At 48.9% G+C, this 21,288-nt stretch overlaps 1 protein-coding gene across 5 annotated transcripts; it reads left to right on the plus strand.

Moving 5' to 3' along the window:
* On the plus strand, positions 1-20,986 carry LOC120894953 (katanin p60 ATPase-containing subunit A-like 1). Of its 5 annotated transcripts, XM_040297864.1 has the most exons (5): positions 1-905; positions 4,876-4,927; positions 14,822-14,910; positions 18,036-18,356; positions 18,439-20,986. In XM_040297864.1, exons 4-5 carry the CDS (start codon positions 18,174-18,176, stop codon positions 19,975-19,977), a joined length of 1,722 nt encoding a protein of 573 aa, XP_040153798.1. In that variant the 5' UTR covers positions 1-905; positions 4,876-4,927; positions 14,822-14,910; positions 18,036-18,173; the 3' UTR covers positions 19,978-20,986. The 5 variants fall into 5 exon arrangements, with proteins under 5 accessions (XP_040153798.1, XP_040153800.1, XP_040153801.1 ...); XM_040297866.1 differs by lacking the exon at positions 14,822-14,910; XM_040297867.1 differs by lacking the exon at positions 4,876-4,927.
* Positions 20,987-21,288: the final 302 nt, after the last annotated feature.

Here is a 21,288-nt window from a genome sequence, read left to right on the forward strand (position 1 = left end):
GCGACGTCTCATCGGCGGTGTCTCGGGGCTCGTGTGTGTTTGTGTCAAGAGCTGTTGCGAAGAGAGCGGAGTACGTGAGAAAAAGGCTTTGCATTGCGTGCACGGTGATCGGAGACGATCGAAGCTGGTCGCTAGCCGTGTGAAAAGATCAACAGCGGTGAAAGAAGGTGCCATCCGTGTGCCGTGTTGCGCACTACGGTGAAGAACACGGTGGTTGTTGTGCCGTGAAAGCAACAAAACACTCTTCTCAACCGCACTACTGTGTGCATAACTCATTACCCCGTGGTGTGTGTGTGTCGCGTTTCGAAACATTTGTGTGTTTTTTGCCATAAACAGAGAATCCACTTCGGTGTGCTGTCGATGTAGTGTTCTGTGTGCGCGTGTGTGTTTGGTTTTGTTCTGAATTCGTCGCGAGGAGGCCCCCAGAAGCGTTCGCGTTCTCTGACAGGCGGGCGCAAGCGAGAAGCAAGCGAGCAAGCAAACCACCAAGAGCAACGGTGTGTGTTATTCACCTTTACCCGGAAAACGGTAGCGCAGGGTACGAGCGCCGAGAGCAGGAAAGAAGTGGAGCGCGTGCGGCGCGTGCAAAAGAATATTCCCTACGCGTAGTGTAGAATCGCGCTATTATACTCCTTGCATGTGTGTCCGTCCGTCCGTCTGTGTGTGTCTGTGTTGTGTACGTGCGCGTGTGTTTTTCGTATTGCGGTTTTTTTTTTGTAAAGCAGCAACAACGCAGCAACAATAAGTAGCTGTAGTAGGCTGGGAAGAAAAGACGATGACGAAAGCTCGACGGCTACTGGAGGAGAGCAGCGGCGGAAAATGAGCTGGTCATCGGTGGACGGCTGGAAAAGCTACAACCGAGAACGAATCATCCGACGACCATCAAAAGACGACGTCCAACGCAGGTTGGTTACTGTGTGGGTGGATCGCACTGCCATTGCCTCTAACCGGTAGTGATGGTGTGGTGGTGGTGGTGATGGTGAATGGTGGTAGTTGTGGCGTATAAACGGAGGCGTTTCTTTATCAGCTGGCATCCTTCTCTCGTGCCGCTCCGCTCTCGCTCGATCCTAGTGCAAACGTCAAATGCCAGCCCAATGTTGTTATCAGCTGCTTGTATTCCCCGCGAACGATCCCCCACCCACCCTGCTAGAGCGGCTTTCCTCCCCCAATCCGGCGGGAATTATGAACACCTCCCCTGGTGGGAGGCACGGTAGAAAGCGAAACCAAAACAGAAGGCACCAGATGATGCTGACTTGGATTACCAATATTCAGCATAATTTCCTTCCTGTAATTGGCGTAACGACGATAGTCGGTCATGGCCGCCTACTGTTTTACCTATCTGATGGTGCGTGGACCTGCTTCACCTGCCACCAAACGAGATTTGAACCCACGGCGAGCATGTTGTTAGGCCACACCGTTGCATACACCTGTAACGAGTCTTTCGAGACATTTTATGACCCACAAGAGTGTGCTGTAGGCCCTCCCACCCCCGGGTTGCGTTTGTTTGCCCAAGCAAGCACGCCAGCACAAGGGAGCCACACAACGACGTACGTTCTATGCCGCACAACCGCCCGGACTGTGTGCCTCGAGGTCAACCAGTTCGGCCACAGCGCGTCAGCACAGCTCGTCGTCGTCGTTGTCGTCATCGTCGTACCAAGAAAGGCCAACAAACCTGTTGTCACCTGTAGCAAAATGCCGCTTGTAGTACCTCAACCACCGCACAGCTCCCTCGCCCTAAGTTTCTTGTAAAAACTCCAGATTAGATGCGTAAAAGGGAGATTATTCGTTGTTTTTGTTTTAGTGTTTTTTGTTCGGGCTTAGGTGGGCGTTGGAATCGCACTCACTGAAAGTTCCCACCGCCACTCTCCTGCAAGGCCATTCCAAGGCACACCGTTCCATAAGGTCACACTCTCCCGTCACCAACCGAATGGGTGGTGGTGGTGAGAAAATGACGCACTGGGAACACCGTCCCGAAGCGATACAATTCAAATGGGAAGGGGCGGGTTCTCCAGTTCCGGTGTGAAAGAGGTCGATTGTACCAAACCCGGGCCAAGACACAAAGCTTCCCCATCCCATCTCGAAAGTGTGGCAGTCGTCGTCAGCTTCACTTCAGATGCACAACAGATAGAGTAGAAGCCACCAAGAAAAGGTGTACCACGATGCTGTTTGGGGAGCGCATTTTTGCTGCCTTCAAAACCCCCCCTTTTGGCATATATTTCCGGCCCAAAGTGCACCCGTCGACAGTGGAAGTTTTGCAGTCTGGCAGTTATAAAAGCGAAGCAAAAAAAAGAGGCAGCCAACCACCCACTCAAGCCTCTTTCCCATCGCTGAGGAAGTACCGAGCATACACACACTTACCGAAGCCGGGTTGGTCGAATTAGAGGTTGCCCTTAAATTTGGTTGGGCCGTGCAATGTCTTGCCACGTTTTGGGGCTTTATTGTTTGATGGAAAAGACACTACAAGGGCGTGACTGGAAGTGGGAGAAAAAGCAGAAAGACGACGGAGGGGGGGGGGGGGATCGGTATCGATCAAGCGCGCTCCAGTTCTTTATGGGAGTTTAGTTGTGTGTGTGTGGTTCGTTTTCTTGCTTCATAAGGCGCCTACCTAAAACCCCTCCATAATGACGGATAGTTTTCGGGCAAAGTATTATCGTAATAGCTACCATTTTGATAAAGTCTAATCTACTGTCCCATCAAAAGAGGGGGGTGGTATTAGCAGCAAGACACGGAATGACTCGGTAGATTTATATTTTTGTTGCCTTTTTCCTCTTTGGACGTTTTGTTATATCACGTCAAACAAAACATGATTCATGGTGGTGGTGGTGGTTTCGTGCTACTTCATCGATTTGTTGGTGAAAATATGTACACTAAAGCACAGAAAAAAGAGACATTTATTGATCTTCGGTTCGGTTCTGGGAAGTGCTACCTTTGGGAGAGGTTTTTTAGGAAGATTAGTTTAAGAAGATAACGCTGGTATAGAATTTAATCGAATGATTGCATTAATCATGTTAAACAGTTCTAATTAGTGTGTTGGAAAGTTGTCAGATTGCGTTCACGACTACTACTCATTAAAAGGTGTAAAGCATAGCATACAACACCGCTATTAATATCATTTACGAAACAGCGTTAACGTTCGGGAATAGAAGCGGAAGGTGTACCAAGACGACAAGCGCAAATAGTTTCATTAGTCACCCTTCACGCTGGCGCCAGACAGTGGCCGATAGTACTGTTTTTACTGTACTGGCTCATCAAACTAAGGCACCGTGCTAGTAGAGATGAGTATGAGTACCTACCATACCCGTCACACACCGATAATAGATCGTCCCAGAAGCGGCCCTGCCCCCTAAAACAAATACTTGCTGATAGAGCGCGTAATTATTTCTCTTCACCTTTGTTTACTCAAAACGCTCCACCCGGTGGGGGAGCAGGGGCTGAGCTGGGGAGTAAAATGGGGCCACGTGTGAGTTCAGGTGGGGTGTTTGCAAACCTTTCAACTGCTTCTTCTGCCCGAGATCAGCAAGAGTGTACTTTTACACCATTAATGCTTTCTCGCCGCTGTTAGTCATGGCGATGGGACGGTGGTGCACAAGATCATGATCACGCACAAGAGACGAACTGGCTAATTTGTAATTAATACTTATACTACCACCCCTCTGGAGAGCATTTCGTGTACCAGGCTTTAAGCGTAAGGCGGTGAGGGAAGCGGCAGAGACGTCTGAAGGAAATGGCAAACTTTCGCAAATCGTAACTCCTCGGACCAAAACGGAAAGACGATCATGAAGATCGCGCGTCGGCATATCGATTCCTGATTTCTGCGCCCGTGAAACACAGCTTAACAAAAGCATGGTGGTGCGCTCGAATGCACCGAAAATGGAGCAGCAATTTGATCTGCCATTTTAGCGCTACCAAGCACCGCGTGCCGAGGAGGAGGAGGTGTATAACCTTTCGCCTTATTAGTTACACAACCCCCCCAATCCCAGAAGAAATCACTTTCTTTCGAGATTTCAAGCACAACCCCTTACAAGAGAACTCCAGAAATCGAAAGTAATGATCGTGCGCCGCGGGCACTATCAGAGACGGTCTCTGGGAGAGGATCCCACTCGTCGACGCGCAGGGTGTTAATTTCCGGCTTCCTACGCGCACGGCGCGGCTTTTTGGGTTAAGACACACACACACAAAAAACGGAAAGCGCCCGTGAAGACTCGATGGTTGGTGTTGCGTTGCATGAGATTTACACGTTTGAGATTGTTGACCAGTCGTGTCGGTGGTGGCTGTTTTTGCTTTATGCAACGAGACCTAAAAAGTGGACTAACATGTGAGAGATAATGTACGGAAGGTTGAGATAGAAATTTAAATGTTTTCTCTGTTACATAGTAAACACATAATCTAAGATGAAAATGAGAAAAATACCCCAAAGAACCAAAAATGGAGTACAGAAGTAACCAAGAAACCATGCAGGAAAACCTTGCTGACATCTTTTGACCGATATTTTTGTGAATTGTCTTCCAAAAGCTCTTAGAAAATTAAGGCTGCCATATCGTACATGCAGCTTAGAGAACATTCGCCTTAGGGAGGCATTCATCTTGAAGAGACCTAGAATGTATGCAATATAACGGGACCGTCATCTCGAAGAGACTACATCTTACATAGATTTCACTGTATTTCGTTCCAAACAATCGTCCCAAACGATCGCTGATCACCTGGGATCGTAACGAATTGCTGTAGGATGTCAAAAGCTTCCTGTTTTGGGTAGCGCATTTTCTTTGCCATTTTCCATACACACACACACAATCGGATGCGCACAGAAACTTTACTAGTTTTGTTTCATTTTCTTCTTCTTCTTATTCTTCTTCTTATTTTTCTTCTTACTTTTAGATTTATTCACCAAACGCGCGCGCAGCACCCGCTCTCTAAATGATCTCGTGAGGTGAGCTACACACAACTACGTGCGCCTGCTGGGGCGCTGCTGGAACGAGTGATGGAAGAAGCAACCATACACCCCTCTAAATGCGGCAAAGCAACCGTTGCGCGGCAAATGAGAAACTGCATTATGCATAATGCCATTCGTCGTCGCATATGTGTGACCTTTTGCAATGCTCTGTGGCAAGGGCTGTTTTCTCACGTTGTGCACCACCGCCACCAAGGGAAACGGGTTTGGTCCCGAGAAAACCGGGGGTTGTTTACACCGTGGAAGAGGAGAGGTGATCGATAATAGTAATCTGAAGTGATGGGTGAATGCTTATCGTAAATCATTGCTACCTCCAGTACGTAAGAGCGTGACTTTGATCATTCGTTCTAACGATCACGGAGAAGGCGAGGAGGAGGAGGAGGAGGAATTTCGAAATCCGTGCGTCGGTTACCGATCACCGTTTTGACGTCGGACCGGCAATGATCCCCATTTCGGGGGGACCGTTCCGATCGTCACCGTCGTCACATGCGACATCCCACGCACGCACGAGCTCTAAAGCAAACGAGACACAAACGAGAGTGGCGCGAGACGCAGTGTCAGAGAAGAGAGAAAAAAAACTCGATCATCCAACACCGCCATGGTCCAACGTGTGGTCGTCGATCGCAGTGGTGGTGCGGATTTCATATCTTGCCCCACCACCCGTCTGCCGATTAAGCGAAACGTTTCTTCTGCTCCGTCTTTGCCGGGTCGTTTAAATGCTCTTCGATTGCTGTTTGATTTTGTTGCCGTTGTTGATGTGTGTTTTGTGTGCTCCAAGAGATTTGCGTTGGCGTAGGGCGCAAACTGTGACTGTGTTGGCGCATTGTGTGTAGGGCGTTGGTTGTGATTTTTGAATGGGTCTGCGACTCAACAGGGTGACGTCAGCCCGCCCGGATCGATCGTGCCTGCGCGGTGTATGTGAAGTGAGTGAGTGACTCGGGTCAATCACGGGACACGGATCGCTAGAATTCCAAGCATTGCTCAAGAGATGAACGGCCTTTCAGTTTAGTTCAGGCGCGCTGCCGTAGGCGGTGGTTCCGTGCTCCGAAGCATGTTCTGGTTTGATTAGATATCGGAAGTGGGATTGCGTTAATGCCTTTTCCAATCCTCCGCCAATCAATTGGCTGAACGATCCGTATCGAGAAGTTATTACTTTGCTGCTTGATGGCGATAAAACAGACATTTAATCACACGCTGGTAATGTTAATGTTTGTGTGTCATGGTTGGAATTTAATGCAGCTTCGTTTATTTTATTTATTTGTCAACCCATAATGCATAATGCTCCAAAATTCAATTTTCTCTCCCAAAAAAGATATGCTACCTCGTCTGAAGCGCAACATCATTTCAATTAATTGTTACTAATATACTAGAGCTTGTAGTGTAATGGAGCACATCTAACGCTACATCGCAAACAATGCCAAACCAAAAACAAAAGAAAATATGTGTCACAAAGAGAGAGAGTGAGGCAAACGAGCACTCCAACACACGGCAAAAAGTCAGCGATCCACCGCCCATGCACTGTGACGACTATCCATAGCTAGCACGGGCAGCCACAGCTAAACAGTCAGGCATGATCCGCTTAATCTGTGCCAAAGCTGCCACACTACTGGCACCCCGCCCCCCCGGGGGCCTCCCCATTCCCTGCTTTCGAAGGTCGTCAGTTGCAGTGCGCTTCAGGGCGCTTTCCACTTCCGCTTCTAAGCTAACCTGAAGCCACGCAGCACCCATACCCCGTCTCCACCTTTCTCTTTGGGCTTTCTTACCCACACACTCTCATTTGCCCGGTTTAACCTACTCACAGGGGTAAAGATTATTCCTAAACGCTTGTCCCCCGGTGTGGTGTGCTGGTTTTTAGGCGAACGATTTAATTTTAAACGCCGGTTTTCACGCGTATCTGCCACACACTTTCTTCTATCGCTCTTTGCTTACTGCTATTTCCGTTCCCGGTTGCACACGCGGCCTGCAATTCTGTGATGCAAGTGCGAATATTTTGTCACTATACCGTCGTGTACGAAAAGGCGAGACTGGCTGAATAGTGCAATGAAAAACTAACCTTAAAAAAATCCTAGTACTACACCTCACTGTCGCTGAGCACAGCGAAATACCGCACGCATGCAACAGTTTGCTTGCAACGCGGACGCTAACGTTTGAAACAATTTAAAAATAATGCAACGCGCAGCAAACAAAAAAAAAAGACCAAACAGGAGAGAGAGATGCCGTACGCAACAACAATAAGCGGGCGAAATGCAGGGCACTTGTGGAATGGTACTTTCTTCCTGATGATTTCGTTACTATTTTTAAGCAGCAGCAGCAAAAAATCACACACACACAAACACACACACACCTTCCTCCACGCACAAACAACGCGCTCGTTACTCTCTTGCTCTACTTTAAACTGACTAATCGATCGATCGGTCGGGTGGGGTTTTTTTTTCTTCTTTCGTTGGCATTTTCCCTCCTCATCGATGAGAGAAACGCGCAACAGGCCGGAAATAGTTCCGGAACCGTTTTTTTTTTGCTCTTTTATTTCTGTTTGGACTCTTTTTTTGGCCAAATGCCTAACACGGTTGGAAACCGAAGAGTGTGGCACAAGGCACATTGCACTATTTGCTGTAGGAATGTGGTAGCCGTAGTGTGTGTAGGCAAAACAGTCACCGTCTGTGTCCGGAAACTATCCGGAAGGTTTGGGTACGGGTACGGTTCCTTCTTTGGAATCGGTACGCAAATTCGCTCGAACGACCTTCACGTGCCGCAGCAGCAGCAGCAGCATCATCATCGTCGTCGTCCCAAGGAACAACAGTGGCTGATCGATCCACGGATGTGTGTATTTTCGGACCGCGCGATCGGTCGGTGTTTCAGGGTTCAGGGCCGGGTAAGCGCGAGATGTTAGCGGTTCGATGTAAATTTCCAAAGAAAACAAGATTCTTTTTAAGGAGCGGACTCCATCGACTGTATCGTCGAAGAAAGACACAGAGGAAGAGCTATTTAGATTCTACTGCTGAAGTGAATAATGCATCATAGGATGGTATTGGGAAGTCATTCTATTGCTACATTTTTTTGAGTGATTTGATTCTTCAACTATATGTAAACGTGTGTTGGACATATTTAGTCGATGTATCGTTGCGGATGAACTTTTACTCCAAGTCCAATCTCCCAGTGGATACTTCAGCTATCATTTAGTAGGTGCTGTAGATATTTTCTTATCGGACACTGACTTTGGTGTTTCATTTAACGACCGATTTACTGGTGCATAACTATCTCAGTCGAGTCGTTCGAATGGCATCTGTGACTTGGGATGAATGACGTATGCTCTTGGAGGGCTTGCAGCTACCCTAAAGGACCCTCTCCTAAAATCCTTCGATTTAGTGGCAACAGGAGCCAGAAACTATGGTCTATTTGCACCAACTGTTGAAGCATAGAAGAATTCGAAATCGCACGTAGAGTGGGGATATATCTCGCACTAATTTGGCGGCGTGTTAGAGCATGGTTTGTGGAGGCGAAGGATGAACCACGGGGTCGCTGTGCTGTGTACGGTGAGCTGGATATCCTGATGGTGGCAAAGGCTGGGAGGATACGATGTCTGGGTCATGTTGCAAGTATGTTGGACTAAAGCCCCACCAAGAAGGTGTTCATCAGTGACCCTAGATTTGTTACGAGTCCAACGATTACGTTGACAGGATCTAGTAAGGACTCAGGACCTGTCAGAGATTGGGAGCCTACTTGGATGGGAAGCTGCAGTCAGGATCCGAGCTTTTTGGAGAATAATTATTGACAGGCCTATGCCACGGTGACGTATTTCATCGTGAGCAGACCAACAAGACGAGTGTTGTGCTTCATGTATCATTCGTTGAGATTCACTTATATTAATCTTCACTGATGAATGATTTGCCGGTCTCGTAGTACAGTCGTCAACTCGTACGACTTAACAACATGCCCGTCATGGGTTCGATCCCCAAATAGACCGTCCCGCCATAGGTAGGATTTGACTATCCTGCTATGGGGGGAAATCAATCAGTCACTGAAAGCCAAAGCCCACAAGTGGTACAGGCAGGCCTTGACCGACAACGGTTGTTGAGCCAAAGAAGAAAGATGAATGATTTGCACCTCGAATCAAATCTCTAAACATTGATGAGTCTTTGAAGATTTGGAGATTCATGTATCTTAAACTTTGAGATTCATTCATTATTTTCAAAGATTCATTCAAATTGCATGAATCTGAAGCAGAGTTATATCCATCCCTAAACAAGACAGATCACTCGGGCAGACATCACGATTTCATGAACCCCTCATGGTGGAGACAAAATCTACAAGCAAATTATATTGCATCTCTTCTACAAGTTGATCGTGTATTTGACATCCTAATAACAGTTATTCCGTCATCCATAGTGTTATTTACACTCACTGCTGTTCTCTTGTTTTTGACGATGATCATCTGCTAATATTTGCTCTTCCAACAAGTCCGTCCCGGATCGGGTGATTTCGATGGACCAATGACGAGTGACTTTGTTTTGAGAGTCCTCTATTTTTTCACATCCTCTTCCCAAAACAAGATGCAAACTTGAGAATATTGGTTCTTTACTTTTTTTATGCACTGAAGCATGTATGGTTTGAAGGTACAAAAACCACTGTTCTATAAATGCTTCCGTCCCTCCCAATCCAGTCGCAATGATCTCTTACTTTTCCCTTTGCGTCTGCCTTAAGAGGGGGTAAACGACATCTCCAAACGGGTTGGGCGCAGAGAAACTCCGTTAGCACAGAGAATGGTTACACTCGAATAGTTGTCGGCTGTACCTTCCCCTCCCCCCTGCACATCATCATGTTTTGGAGGAGCACTACTCCCTCCCTAAACTATCCCGTAGTTATCTTCACTCCGTTTCTTAAAACCCTTTCTCCAGCACAGCAAGATGTGTGCGTTTGTTTGGTTTTTTTTTTTTGTTCGATTGTGTCCCTCTATCTTCCCTCACCTCTTTGACTGGCCGGTGGCGGCGACCGGTAGAAAGGGCAATCAGTCACACGGTTGACTCCCCGGTTCGGTCCGGACTTCTTCGGAGTGTAATTACGGTCGCTTAAATCGAATGACGAGTATTTGCGAGAAATTAACCGTAAACACTACACCTCTGGACGGGACAGAGATCCAGTGGTGGCCGTCAACCAAACAAACAGAGACACACAGGAGAAGAAGACCTGTTTGGGGGCACACAGACACACACACACACTGCACAGTTCGTCACTGGTTGGCACTGCTGTGGCGTCTGTTGCGGGGAGTGGTTCTACGTCCATTAGCCTTCTTTTGCGCTACACGAGACACTGGAACCGGGGGGGAAAGGCTTCTGCGCGAGGCATTTTTGCTCTTTTGAGTGGACCTTGGACAATGGAACAAATAAAACAATTTGCACAAGAAGCGTTAAGATCACTGAGGTAGTAGTACGGCGGCGGCGGCGGCACTAGAAGCGATCGTACGTCTCGAAATCTCCGGAAAGCGCGTTTGTTTCAACCGCCGGACGCTTTTTCGTGAGTGTTTGGGAGCTCTCTTGTGGTGTAAAAAGTAAGCCTTTTGCTTCATGCTGTGTTGGGTGTTGTTCATCATACGAACCCCCCCTGCTCCGAACAGTGAACTCTTGTGAACGTGAACTTGCATCTCGACAGTACGCCGTCAGTCAGTGTGGTGGTGGTGCTGCTGCTGACGGCTACAATGTTGTACAAACCGCCAAGGTTTCCGGTTGTGGTATGGGGCGTCGCGAAAACAACCCCCCTTGTGCGTTGGGACACAAGGTTGTAACGGCAGCGGCGGCGGCGGTGGCGCACATTTGCATAGGAAACATTGTGCCACAGTGGCCTTCTTCATCCTTTCCCGTGTGTACTCTGTCGATGGTGGAAGCGCGTTTACTTATATTACACTAGCGCGTAGGACTCATTGCTGGTGGTTGATCGAGTCCGTTGTGTTTCATCGGTTAACCCTTGCATGTCCATTGGCATGGATGCTGATGGCCAAAGGAAGTTTGAGGTAAATTCGTTCTGATGTATATTGGGGATTGGACTTCGCTCCAAACTGTGAACATCCTTACCAACAAGATAGTTTTCATCTTCATCTGATTCTTATGGAACTAAAAGCACTACCACTACCCAAAGGGTTAAATGCTGCGGGAGTAATTGAAAACGCGTTTACTGACACCAAATGGACCCACTGAATGGATGCGTCTTTTCTTCTGCTTCGTTGTAGGTTTTGTGTCATAGTCCCGGAGATCCGTCGGGTCAAGTTCAGGGTAAATCAATACGCGCGATATTACCACCCATCAGCCGGTCATCCACGAACGTGCAACGGCTCGCAACGGCGCAACACTCGCCAATTACGGAAGTTCATTGCTCACGCTTTGCCAGCGTCTTCCTCTATGAAGGCTGTACGCTCTCCGCAGAAGATCATTGCGCAGATGTGTCTCTCTATTTTACGCGTTCATCCATCGCATCGGACTTGGAGACAAATTGACGTCGGATCGGTCGGTTTTGGAGACAGCTGATTTGTGTTGTGTGCGCGGCGTTTGTGACGGATTGATTTATGGCCGCTCGCGGAGTGCTTGGTCGGTTGTGGTACAGCAGTAGCAATTGAGAAAGTGTTTCAACCGGAAAGAGCGATGCTGAAGTGATGAGGTTGATGGCACTAACTGCACCTCCGCTGTTGCGGGAAGGTCAAGGAGTTGCGTGCTGTTGAAACACGTGTGCGCTTGCTTGTGCCCGTTTCACAAGCGCATAAGTAAGAAAAACCTACCGCTTCTGTTATGGTAGAGTGCTATAGAAATGGGATCTTTCTCGCATTAGAATGTTATACAACCTCTTAAGGGCTTATTGTTTTGCCCATCGGTCTATCGGTGAACCGTCCCTATTTTAGCTAAACACACCTTCCCTCCCTCTAGCTTTCTAGCGAATGTCTTCTTTTATTCAAAATTACCCAACATGTTCCAACATCAAGATGCTATTTGGTCTCTATTGTTTGCCTGTGTGTGATGCTGTGCTGTGCCCTAGTCTCTATGTACACCTTTCTTCGTTTTAAATGGCCAAACCCAAACAAAGCCAAACACAACCAAACCCCGCGAACGCGAACGGAAGATGATGCCACGCGAAAGACGAATTTCCATCACACCGAAACGACCTGGCATCTGGGCTAAACCGCTTCAAACGATCTGAGATCGGGGGACCGGATCGGGGATTGTGTTTTGCTTTTGGCCGCCGGACAGTAGGATAATAATGGTGTATTTTCACTGTGGCAACCAGTCAAGCCCGCCCGGAGGTTCGTCGTTGTCGTCCATCCGTCAAGTCACTCTTCTCATTGGCCAATTCGCGCTCGGGATGGTGTTAGGAAATAGGTGGAGGGATATTGTTTTACGTTTCGATCAACCAACGACCCCCTTCCGACCATTGTTTGGTGCGCTTTTCCTCCCCCACAGCTCCCCGTGCTATGCAGTGTACGATTCAAAGGGCTGGCAGGGTTTGCCGGTTCATTTTAAGTTCGTTCTCTGTGCGTTCTTACCTCAAATGCAGCACGATCTTATGTGAAGTGTGGTGATCTATGACTGGTGTAAGCCTTTGCCCAACTGCTCCCCCCCATGGGGTTTGGGTGCAGTATTGCATCTCGCTTCCATCTAAAATATGATTCCCTCCCGCCTAAGCATTTCGTTGTGCTCAGTGTTTGGCCCCGTAGGCAAGCAAAATGGGAATTTCTAGATCGCCGTAGGTTTCGGTGCGCAAATCGGTGCAATTTTATATTTAAATTATACTGCCCTCGTGTTCTAAGGCGTGAACGTTTGCTTTGCCTTGTACTCGTGCACCAAATGGTGCGTTTTATGTTGTGTTTCACTCTCGGTACAGGTTTTGTGCGGCCAGATTTTCCTCTTCTCGCTCTCTTTGCGTTTTCGTTTGATCAATATATCCTTCCGTTGGCTGTGTTGTAATGCTGTCCTCCACCGGTACGGCCGGTATTCGCGGGACACACCGTGCCGCAGGATTGGAGGGCATTCCTGTGCGTATGAGTCACACGAATTCCCCCCCCCCCATCTATCCTATATAAAACCGATGACGAAGCGCGACACAAACAACAAAACCGCGTCGCGTGCGTGTGTGTTATGGAAAACCTGCTCTAAATCGGGCACGCAGCAAAAAACACATGACTCTGTACCGACACGCGCGCATATGTGTACAATGGTTGGAGTTGAATGCATATGCTTCTTACCGGTTTCGGAACGTTTTATTTTGGTGGTGCTTGCATTGCAGCGCAAAAACGAAGAAGACGACGGCATCGTTGCGCTAAACGGTAGCAATCGTTGCGTTGATTAAAGCGATAGCTATACCGGGACTAGTGGTGGATGCTCGGATTCGGACCTACCCGATTCCGATTCCGTGTTTGGAATCAATACCGGAACTGATTCTGGAGTTCGGAATCGGTTATGGAATCAGAATCAGCTCCGGAATCAGAATTAGTGATGTGATTTCTGGAGTGCATCCACGGCTCCGATCTAACTCCGCATATTGTTAGTCGTTTGGAGTCATTCGGAGTTATCCGGAGGCATCCGGAGGCATCCGGAGTCGTCCGGAGTCGTCCAGTGTCGGAGTTCTCCGGAGTCGGTCGGAGTTGCCTGAAGTCTTTCAGTGTCGAAGTCTCCCGGAGTCGTCCGGAGTTTTCGGGAATCGGAGACGACCGAAGTCGGACCCATACGGAGCCGTTCACAGTCGATCAGAGTCGATCGGAATAGATCGGAGTCAATTGGAACTGTCCAGTGCAAAGTGCTTATGATCAGGCATGTCATTTCGTTGTGTTTTTTGTCCTTCACTTTGCGCGTGCACTTCGTTTATAGGACTTTGTTTCGGAGACCGCCTCCGGCCGACTCTTGACGACTCCGACTAAGGACGATTTCGACTCCGGGCGACTCTAGATAATTCCAACTCCGTGTGACTTCGGGCGGCTTCAGACGATACCGAACGACTTGCAATCGACTCCGGTTTTTTTTGCCAACATCAATAATCAGAATCGGCTCCGGAATCGTAATTTGCTCCGGAAACGGAACCAGAATTGACCCCAGAATTGAAATTTGCTCAGGAATGTGAATCAGTTCTTGTAATAACATGTTTCAGAACCGAAATCAATCCGGAAATCTTCATACGAATGGATCTAGTAAATTTGGATTCTTTGCGCCCAAATTCTTATTTTTTTGGAGATGCCGAATCTGACTCCGATTCTGAAGCCGATTCTGATTACGATTGCGGAACCAATTCCGGAGCCAATTCTAGAATCGATACCAGAAATTGATTCCGAACCTACTATCTGGAATCGGTTCCGCCGAACACTTAATTTTTCCCATCACTAATACGGACTTCTTGTTGTACGGACCACGTGCTGCAAACAGAAACTCGGGAAAATCAGCAAGGGAAACGATCAAGGTGTGAATGCCTCGTTTCGTGGCGCTCATCTGGTCGTTCTGATTTGTGTGCAGCAGTTGAGAAAAAGGGCACAATTGCATTGTGTTGCAGCAAAGGCTTCAATCTGACTCTATTCCTCCCCGCAGTGACTCTGTGGATGTGTGGAAAGATGCAACAAGCCAAATCATCTTGCTCGATTCAAAATAGAACAAAGTGTGCACGGAAAGCGGCATCGTTCCACCGAGCGTGTGCAATACAAACAGAGAGAGAGAGAGAGAGGAAGAGAGAGACCGAACAGCAGGCGAACAAGAGTGAAAAAGGATGACAAACTAATTATGTTTCATATTTTATATGCCTATTGTGTTTGTTTGTTTGTTGCTTCCTTTTATAAACCACCACCAACACCACCGGTTGCACTTTCTATATGTAATGCTTTGTGTTTTCTGATCGCTTTTCTTCTCTTTTTAGGGGTGAAGTGATCTTGTACTGGGAAGAGACAACTGGAAGCGGTGTGCTGAACGCAGAATTACGATCGATCGAGTGGCTCTAAGTCATAGGTACGACCGACGTTGGGTCACACTGGTTGTTTGACAACCCTGATGCCTTCGCGTTAATGGTAGTTTCGCCAAAATTCAAAGCAAAACCGTTGAAAACAATTTCCAACGCCAGCTCAAGCTTTGTGCGGGTCGCCATCGTCCTCACTGCTACAGTTTGTAGGTCAGTTCCGATAATGTGCTTTTTGTGCGCACCTCGTGATGGTGATGGGTGTACCTTTGTAAAGAACTGCAGACTAAAGAAAAGAGAGAGAGAGAGGACAACTCGCCTGCATTTCCATCCTTCCCATGAACGAAAGCAATGCGTGATTAATTCAGCCCTGTTTATCACACCATTAGGGACGCGGTGGCGATACACATTGCGATACATGATGATGGTGGTCTTTGCACGGTTGTTGCCGGTATTCTTCCCATTGCCGTGGGCCTTCATTTCGTTCAGTTTTTGAATGCTACTGCTGTGCGGGCTGCTGAAGATGATAAGCAAGCTTCTCTTACCCTGAAGTAACCAAGGAGTGTAGCATTAAGCGCGTTGATCAAAACTCTAATGCTAAGCCCTAGTGACGACGACCACCACAACCACGGCGACGATCGAGAATAGGCACGAGAAGAAGGGGGAGAAAGAAAACTTTCGCAAAACGACTGGTGCGCCGGTGGTGATGGTGGTGGTGCTGTGCTGATCGTGAAGATGAATTTCTTCCCGACACGCCATTTTCCTTTCACCCGACCGATAAAAATGCAAATGCTGCACCACCGAGCCATGGGATTTTGGGGGTGGGGAGAGCCCCGACTGGGTTGGTGTGATGCAGTGTGTGATGCAGTTGCCAGTCTGCCCGTTGCAATTCAAGCCCCCCCTTACCAGGCTTAGCATATTTGTGAAGCCCTGGCAAAGAATGGTTATTTTTAAAACCCTTTCAATGGTGCGTTGCGGCGGTTGCACTGTTCTGGGGTTTTTTTTCGCTTTAAATTGTTTCATTCATCACCGAACTTCTTAGACACACTTGGGTGTGTCTAGAGGGATGCAAAGAAAGTAGTTACACCTTCAAAAGGTACGGGCTGTAAACTTGAGCCCCCCAACTTTGCTTGTACAGAGAGCGTCTGGCTGACTGTGTCTGCATTACAGGGAACGATTCTGAATGGCAAATTCAACCTACAACGGCGGTCGGTCCCTTGGCAGCAGGAACGTTCCGACCTGCATGTTGTTCCCGGACAGTACGTGCGACACTGACTGCAAATGGTTTTGCTTCCTGTTCTTCCTCTTCATTTGGGGCTGTGATTTTCTCCACTTTTTGCCACTCACCGGTCAAACGTGTGTAACGGCAGCACACTTGTGCAAGGGTGTGCTTATCGGTCACCCCCGTTTGGCTTGCGAAGGCTCTTGTAACATGCCGTGTACCCTAATTAGCTTATAATTGACGATTGTGTCACAAGAAGACACACACACACACACACGCCTTGCACGGGGTGTGGAATTATGGCCAGGTCTTTAAGACGCTGAGGGGCACGGACCCACGATGCGACCAGGCTCGTAGAATGGAAGGATCGTTTCGTTCCTGTCTTGTGCATCCCCTGCCTGGCGTATTGCTTGCGACGAAGAGGGAGTAAAGGTTTAAACGAGAACCACCAAAAATGACGTCTCCGCTCCGCCGCCGCTGCGGCCGCCTGCCGGTCATATTGGGGTTATTGTTTTTGAAGGTGATTGAAATGTGGGAACTCTTTAATGAGCTCTGTTTTTGTTTTTTGCTCAGTGTTTCTCTTTGGTTCGCTTTTTTCTCCCTTGAGGTTGGTGTTACCTTACACGACACACTTGATTCGAGGGGTGAAGTTGGCCTGAAGCAAGCTGTGTTTGGGAAGTCGGAATGGAAGAACGATTGATCGGTGTGTTATTTCAGGGATTTCTTTAACTTAAAATATATAATTAAATTACAGTTGAATTGGTTTTTTTGCGGTCGTGTAATATGAGCATCACGAGATATTCACCAACGAAAACAATGAACATATGCGTGGTAGCTTGATGCTCATTGCTGATACTCAATGAAAGTGCGTCATGCCGAACACGACAGGCGAGTGTATTAAGCAACCGCGATACTCTGACTCACAAGCTGAGCTTTATGCCGTCACAAGCATAATCATGACTTTCCTCTGGCTGTGAACAGTGCTGCCAAATGGCACTGTTTCAGTCACCAACACTCATGATTGAAACGAAGCCCAAATCAGCTCACGGTACAACACAACTGCGATGATCAGCGGTAAGACTCAAACAATTGGTGGACCAATCACATGCTTGATGACACTTTGTTTAACACTCAACTCTTGATCACTCACTTGGTCACGACATTTTCGGTCAGTGATAATCACGACATTCTTATAATATACTTGACGTGTGGTGCAGCAGGACAGCATGAAATGAGCATGCTTTCGTGCTCTTACTGGTTTAATGGTCTGTCGGATCAAACAGAGCGAGAAACCATGCTCTTTTTTGTTTCTTGGCACCATGACTATCGGGATGATCTCCGACTGAAAATGTCGCGACCAAGTGACTGACCCAAGAGTTGGTTGCACACAATGTGATGGTCGCAACAACTGTTTGAGTCTCACCTCTGATCATCACAGTAGAGCTCGTGACGCTGACATTATTTGGTTTCAGCTGGAATTTGTCTAGGACTATGTCAGTGACATCTTGTAAAACTGATCATAGTAAAAAAAGTCATGACATAGTGATTTTTGCGACCAAGCGATGGTCGCAAAAATGTCACGAAGCATGTATTGGTCACACCAATCGTTTTGAGTATCACATCTGATTATCACAATTGTGTACGTGACGCTGATATAGTTTTCGTTTCAGTCAGATTTTTTTATGACATTAACATTGACATTTTACAGCACTGGAAGAAACATCTTTTTTGAGTGCGATCCAGTTTGATCGCACCCGAAGCCAGAAACAAGATTATTAGACACACTACTAAGGACACTACTTTTATTTTGTACTTTTTGTCTTACTCCGTTGTAAATCACAATTTGTACTCTGTTTTAGTTGCCATCGTCTAATATAATATACATATAATATAGTGGCTGGTGTGCATTTGCAACAAGAATAATATTAATGTTAAATTTGTTATCCTTCTTTCCAGACTGTGACAGGAGCAATTCAATCTGTTGACGGTGTTTGCTAAAGGGATCATAAAGATAGAGAGCTTAACACGGAACTGGTTGCTCGTGTGTCGCCGCTACCGACGCGCCGTCACGCCACCCCCCAAACGGCAGGAGGAATGACCATCGTTATGGCCGGTCTATCGACAGCGGAAATATGCGAAAACACGAAGCTGGCCCGCGAGATGGCCGTGATGGGGAACTACGATTCGGCCGGCATCTACTACGAGGGTGTGCTGCAGATGCTCCGCAAACTGCTGGTCGGTCTCAGCGAGCCACTGCAGAAGGGCAAATGGTTGATGGTAAGCAGCAGTGGCAGCAGCAGAGCGCGAGCACCTTACACCGATGTCTGACCGCACGTTTTCCCCTTTTCCAATTTTGCAGATACAGCAAGAAATTAACAAAGAGTACAATCAAATGAAGCTGATCCAGAAGACGCTTACCGAGATTACGATGGATCTGCAGAACGCACCGCTGCAGGCCCGCATCCGCACGCCCCTGCACGAAACGGCCAGCAAAGACCCGGCCGCCTGGTTCCGGGCCGATCCGGACATCTGGATGCCGCCGGCGTCCGGTGGCCGGGGCGGAGGCGGAGGAGGACCGATCGATCCGGACGTGTGGGCCCCGGCCCCCGATATGCCCCCGCCGGACCATCGGCGGGCGGTAGCGCCCCGCAACCAGTCACGCTCCAGCACAGCGCTGAACCGCAAGTCGGAGGTGAACCGGCGCAATGCGGCCACAAAGTCAGCCTCCACCTCGACCGTGGGCGGGCGCAAGACAATCAGCCAGACGGCACGGGCCGGCGGAACGTCCGGGATGAATGGTGCGTCCCGCACCGGCACACTGCCCCGCACGAAGGCGGCGGGTCAGCGCGGCTCGGCAGCACCGGGCGCCAGCGATGCCACGAACGGCAATGGCGAGAAGGGCGACAAAGAGAAGCTCGGCGACGACGAGGAGGGCAACAACGGGGGCGATACGCCCGAGGAGGTGGAGCGCAAGTTCGAACCGGCCAGCCACGCGGACGTCGACCTGGTGGACATGCTCGAGCGCGACATACTGCAGAAGAATCCGAACATCCACTGGGACGACATCGCCGACCTGCACGAGGCGAAGCGGCTGCTGGAGGAGGCGGTCGTCCTGCCGATGTGGATGCCCGACTACTTCAAGGGCATCCGGAGGCCGTGGAAGGGCGTGCTGATGGTGGGCCCGCCCGGCACGGGCAAAACGATGCTTGCCAAGGCGGTCGCGACCGAGTGCGGCACCACGTTCTTCAACGTGTCCTCCTCGACGCTCACGTCCAAGTATCGGGGCGAGTCGGAGAAGCTGGTCCGGTTGCTGTTCGAGATGGCCCGGTTCTACGCGCCGAGCACGATCTTCATCGACGAGATCGATTCGCTCTGCTCGCGGCGCGGCTCGGAATCGGAGCACGAGGCGTCGCGCCGCGTCAAGTCCGAGCTGCTGGTGCAGATGGACGGCGTCAGCAACGACGAGGCGACCAAGATCGTGATGGTGCTGGCCGCCACCAACTTCCCGTGGGACATCGACGAGGCGCTGCGGCGCCGGCTCGAGAAGCGCATCTACATCCCGCTGCCGAACAGCGAGGGCCGCGAGGCGCTGCTCAAGATCAATCTGCGCGAGGTGAAGGTGGACGAGTCGGTGGACATGCGCGACATTGCCGACCGGCTGGACGGGTACTCGGGCGCGGACATCACGAACGTGTGCCGGGACGCATCGATGATGTCGATGCGGCGCAAGATCGCCGGCCTGCGGCCCGAGCAGATCCGCCAGCTGGCGAAGGAGGAGCTGGATCTGCCGGTATCGAAGCAGGACTTCAAAGAGGCCATTTCCAAGTGCAACAAGAGCGTATCCAAAGACGATCTCGCGAAGTACCAGCAGTGGATGAAGGAGTTTGGCTCGTCGTGATGGAACGTCGCGGTGCGGTCGGCAAACAGTGGCAGCAGCAGCAGCAGCAGGGCCTGTGTGTGGTACGCTTTTACCTGGACCACGACGATCAACCCGAGGATAAAGCTGTTTATCGTTTTTTAAATGACTGAGGATGACTGGGTGGGTGGTAGGCAGGGCTGTACTAAGGCAGTTCAGCGTGATTTGTGATCTTTGTATAGTGAGAATGAGAGAAGCGAGGGTGAGAGAGAGAGAGCCAGCGTATCACTTGGGATCGAAACATTTGGGACCTTAAAGAGCAAAGGATTTTTGTGCGACTATTTGCGCTAAACTTGTCCCACTTCGGTGGCGCAAATCGGAAGATTAGCTTCTCGAATTGCATCACATTTTGTTGGGGTTTGGTTTATAACACAGCCAGGCTGCGCAATACCCTTATATCTCGGGCGCTATATCACAATAGTGCCCTTCCGGCTACTAAACGCTTCTACACATCGTCATATCAACAACAGCACGAGTTACTAAAGAAGAAAAAGTGCTTGCAAAGCTGGGGAAGAGAGAGTCAAGGGGAGTTGATTTTCGCTCACATGCTTCTTCTTCTTCTTTTTAATTGTTATGTACACACGTGTTTTCCGTTGTGCTGATGTGATCCAAACGCCTTGACTGGTTGTGCCTGTTGTCATCCGTGTACGCGGGGCTGTTTAAACATCATTTATGCTTCAAAGGAGCGTCGCAAAAATTCTGAAGAGGGTCGGGAGGGATTCTAGCAGGGAAGGAACAACAAAATCACACAAGAACTATTATTACTACTACTGAATTGATGAAGGAGAAAGCCGCCCTGTTAGCGACGGAGGGGGCAAGAACTGCTGAGTGGCGTTATAGCGAGCGTTTACTTTCTGTTTTCTTTTATTTTTAATTTTACTACTACAATTAAACGAATCATAATACCTAGCGATTAGGAGCGATAAGATGTAATAAACACATTTGAGTAACATTTTATAGAAAATGACAAAATAAAAACGAGCATGTTTCATTATTGCTTTTTCCTACCGCGAAATTTGCCGTGCCAAAAGTAAAACGGTCCAGTCGAGAGCATTCCTACCCCCTGCCACATCATAATCGGTGCGGCGGGGGGTAGGAAAGCTATGCGCCACAGCGCTGCGGGATGTGTCAGAAATGTGCTCGAAAAGGGGCCCAAAATCATCCCGAGCCGTCATTTTCGAGCAACCGTTCGAGCAGTTTCGAAGACGGACCGTACACGGACCTTTATTAGTGTGCGTGCGGTGGCGTGCGGGAGCGAGATCGATGCATAGCGCACCGCTGAAGGTGCGACAG

This window comes from Anopheles arabiensis, chromosome 2 (assembly GCF_016920715.1).
Source record: "Anopheles arabiensis isolate DONGOLA chromosome 2, AaraD3, whole genome shotgun sequence".
NCBI lineage: Eukaryota > Metazoa > Arthropoda > Insecta > Diptera > Culicidae > Anopheles > Anopheles arabiensis.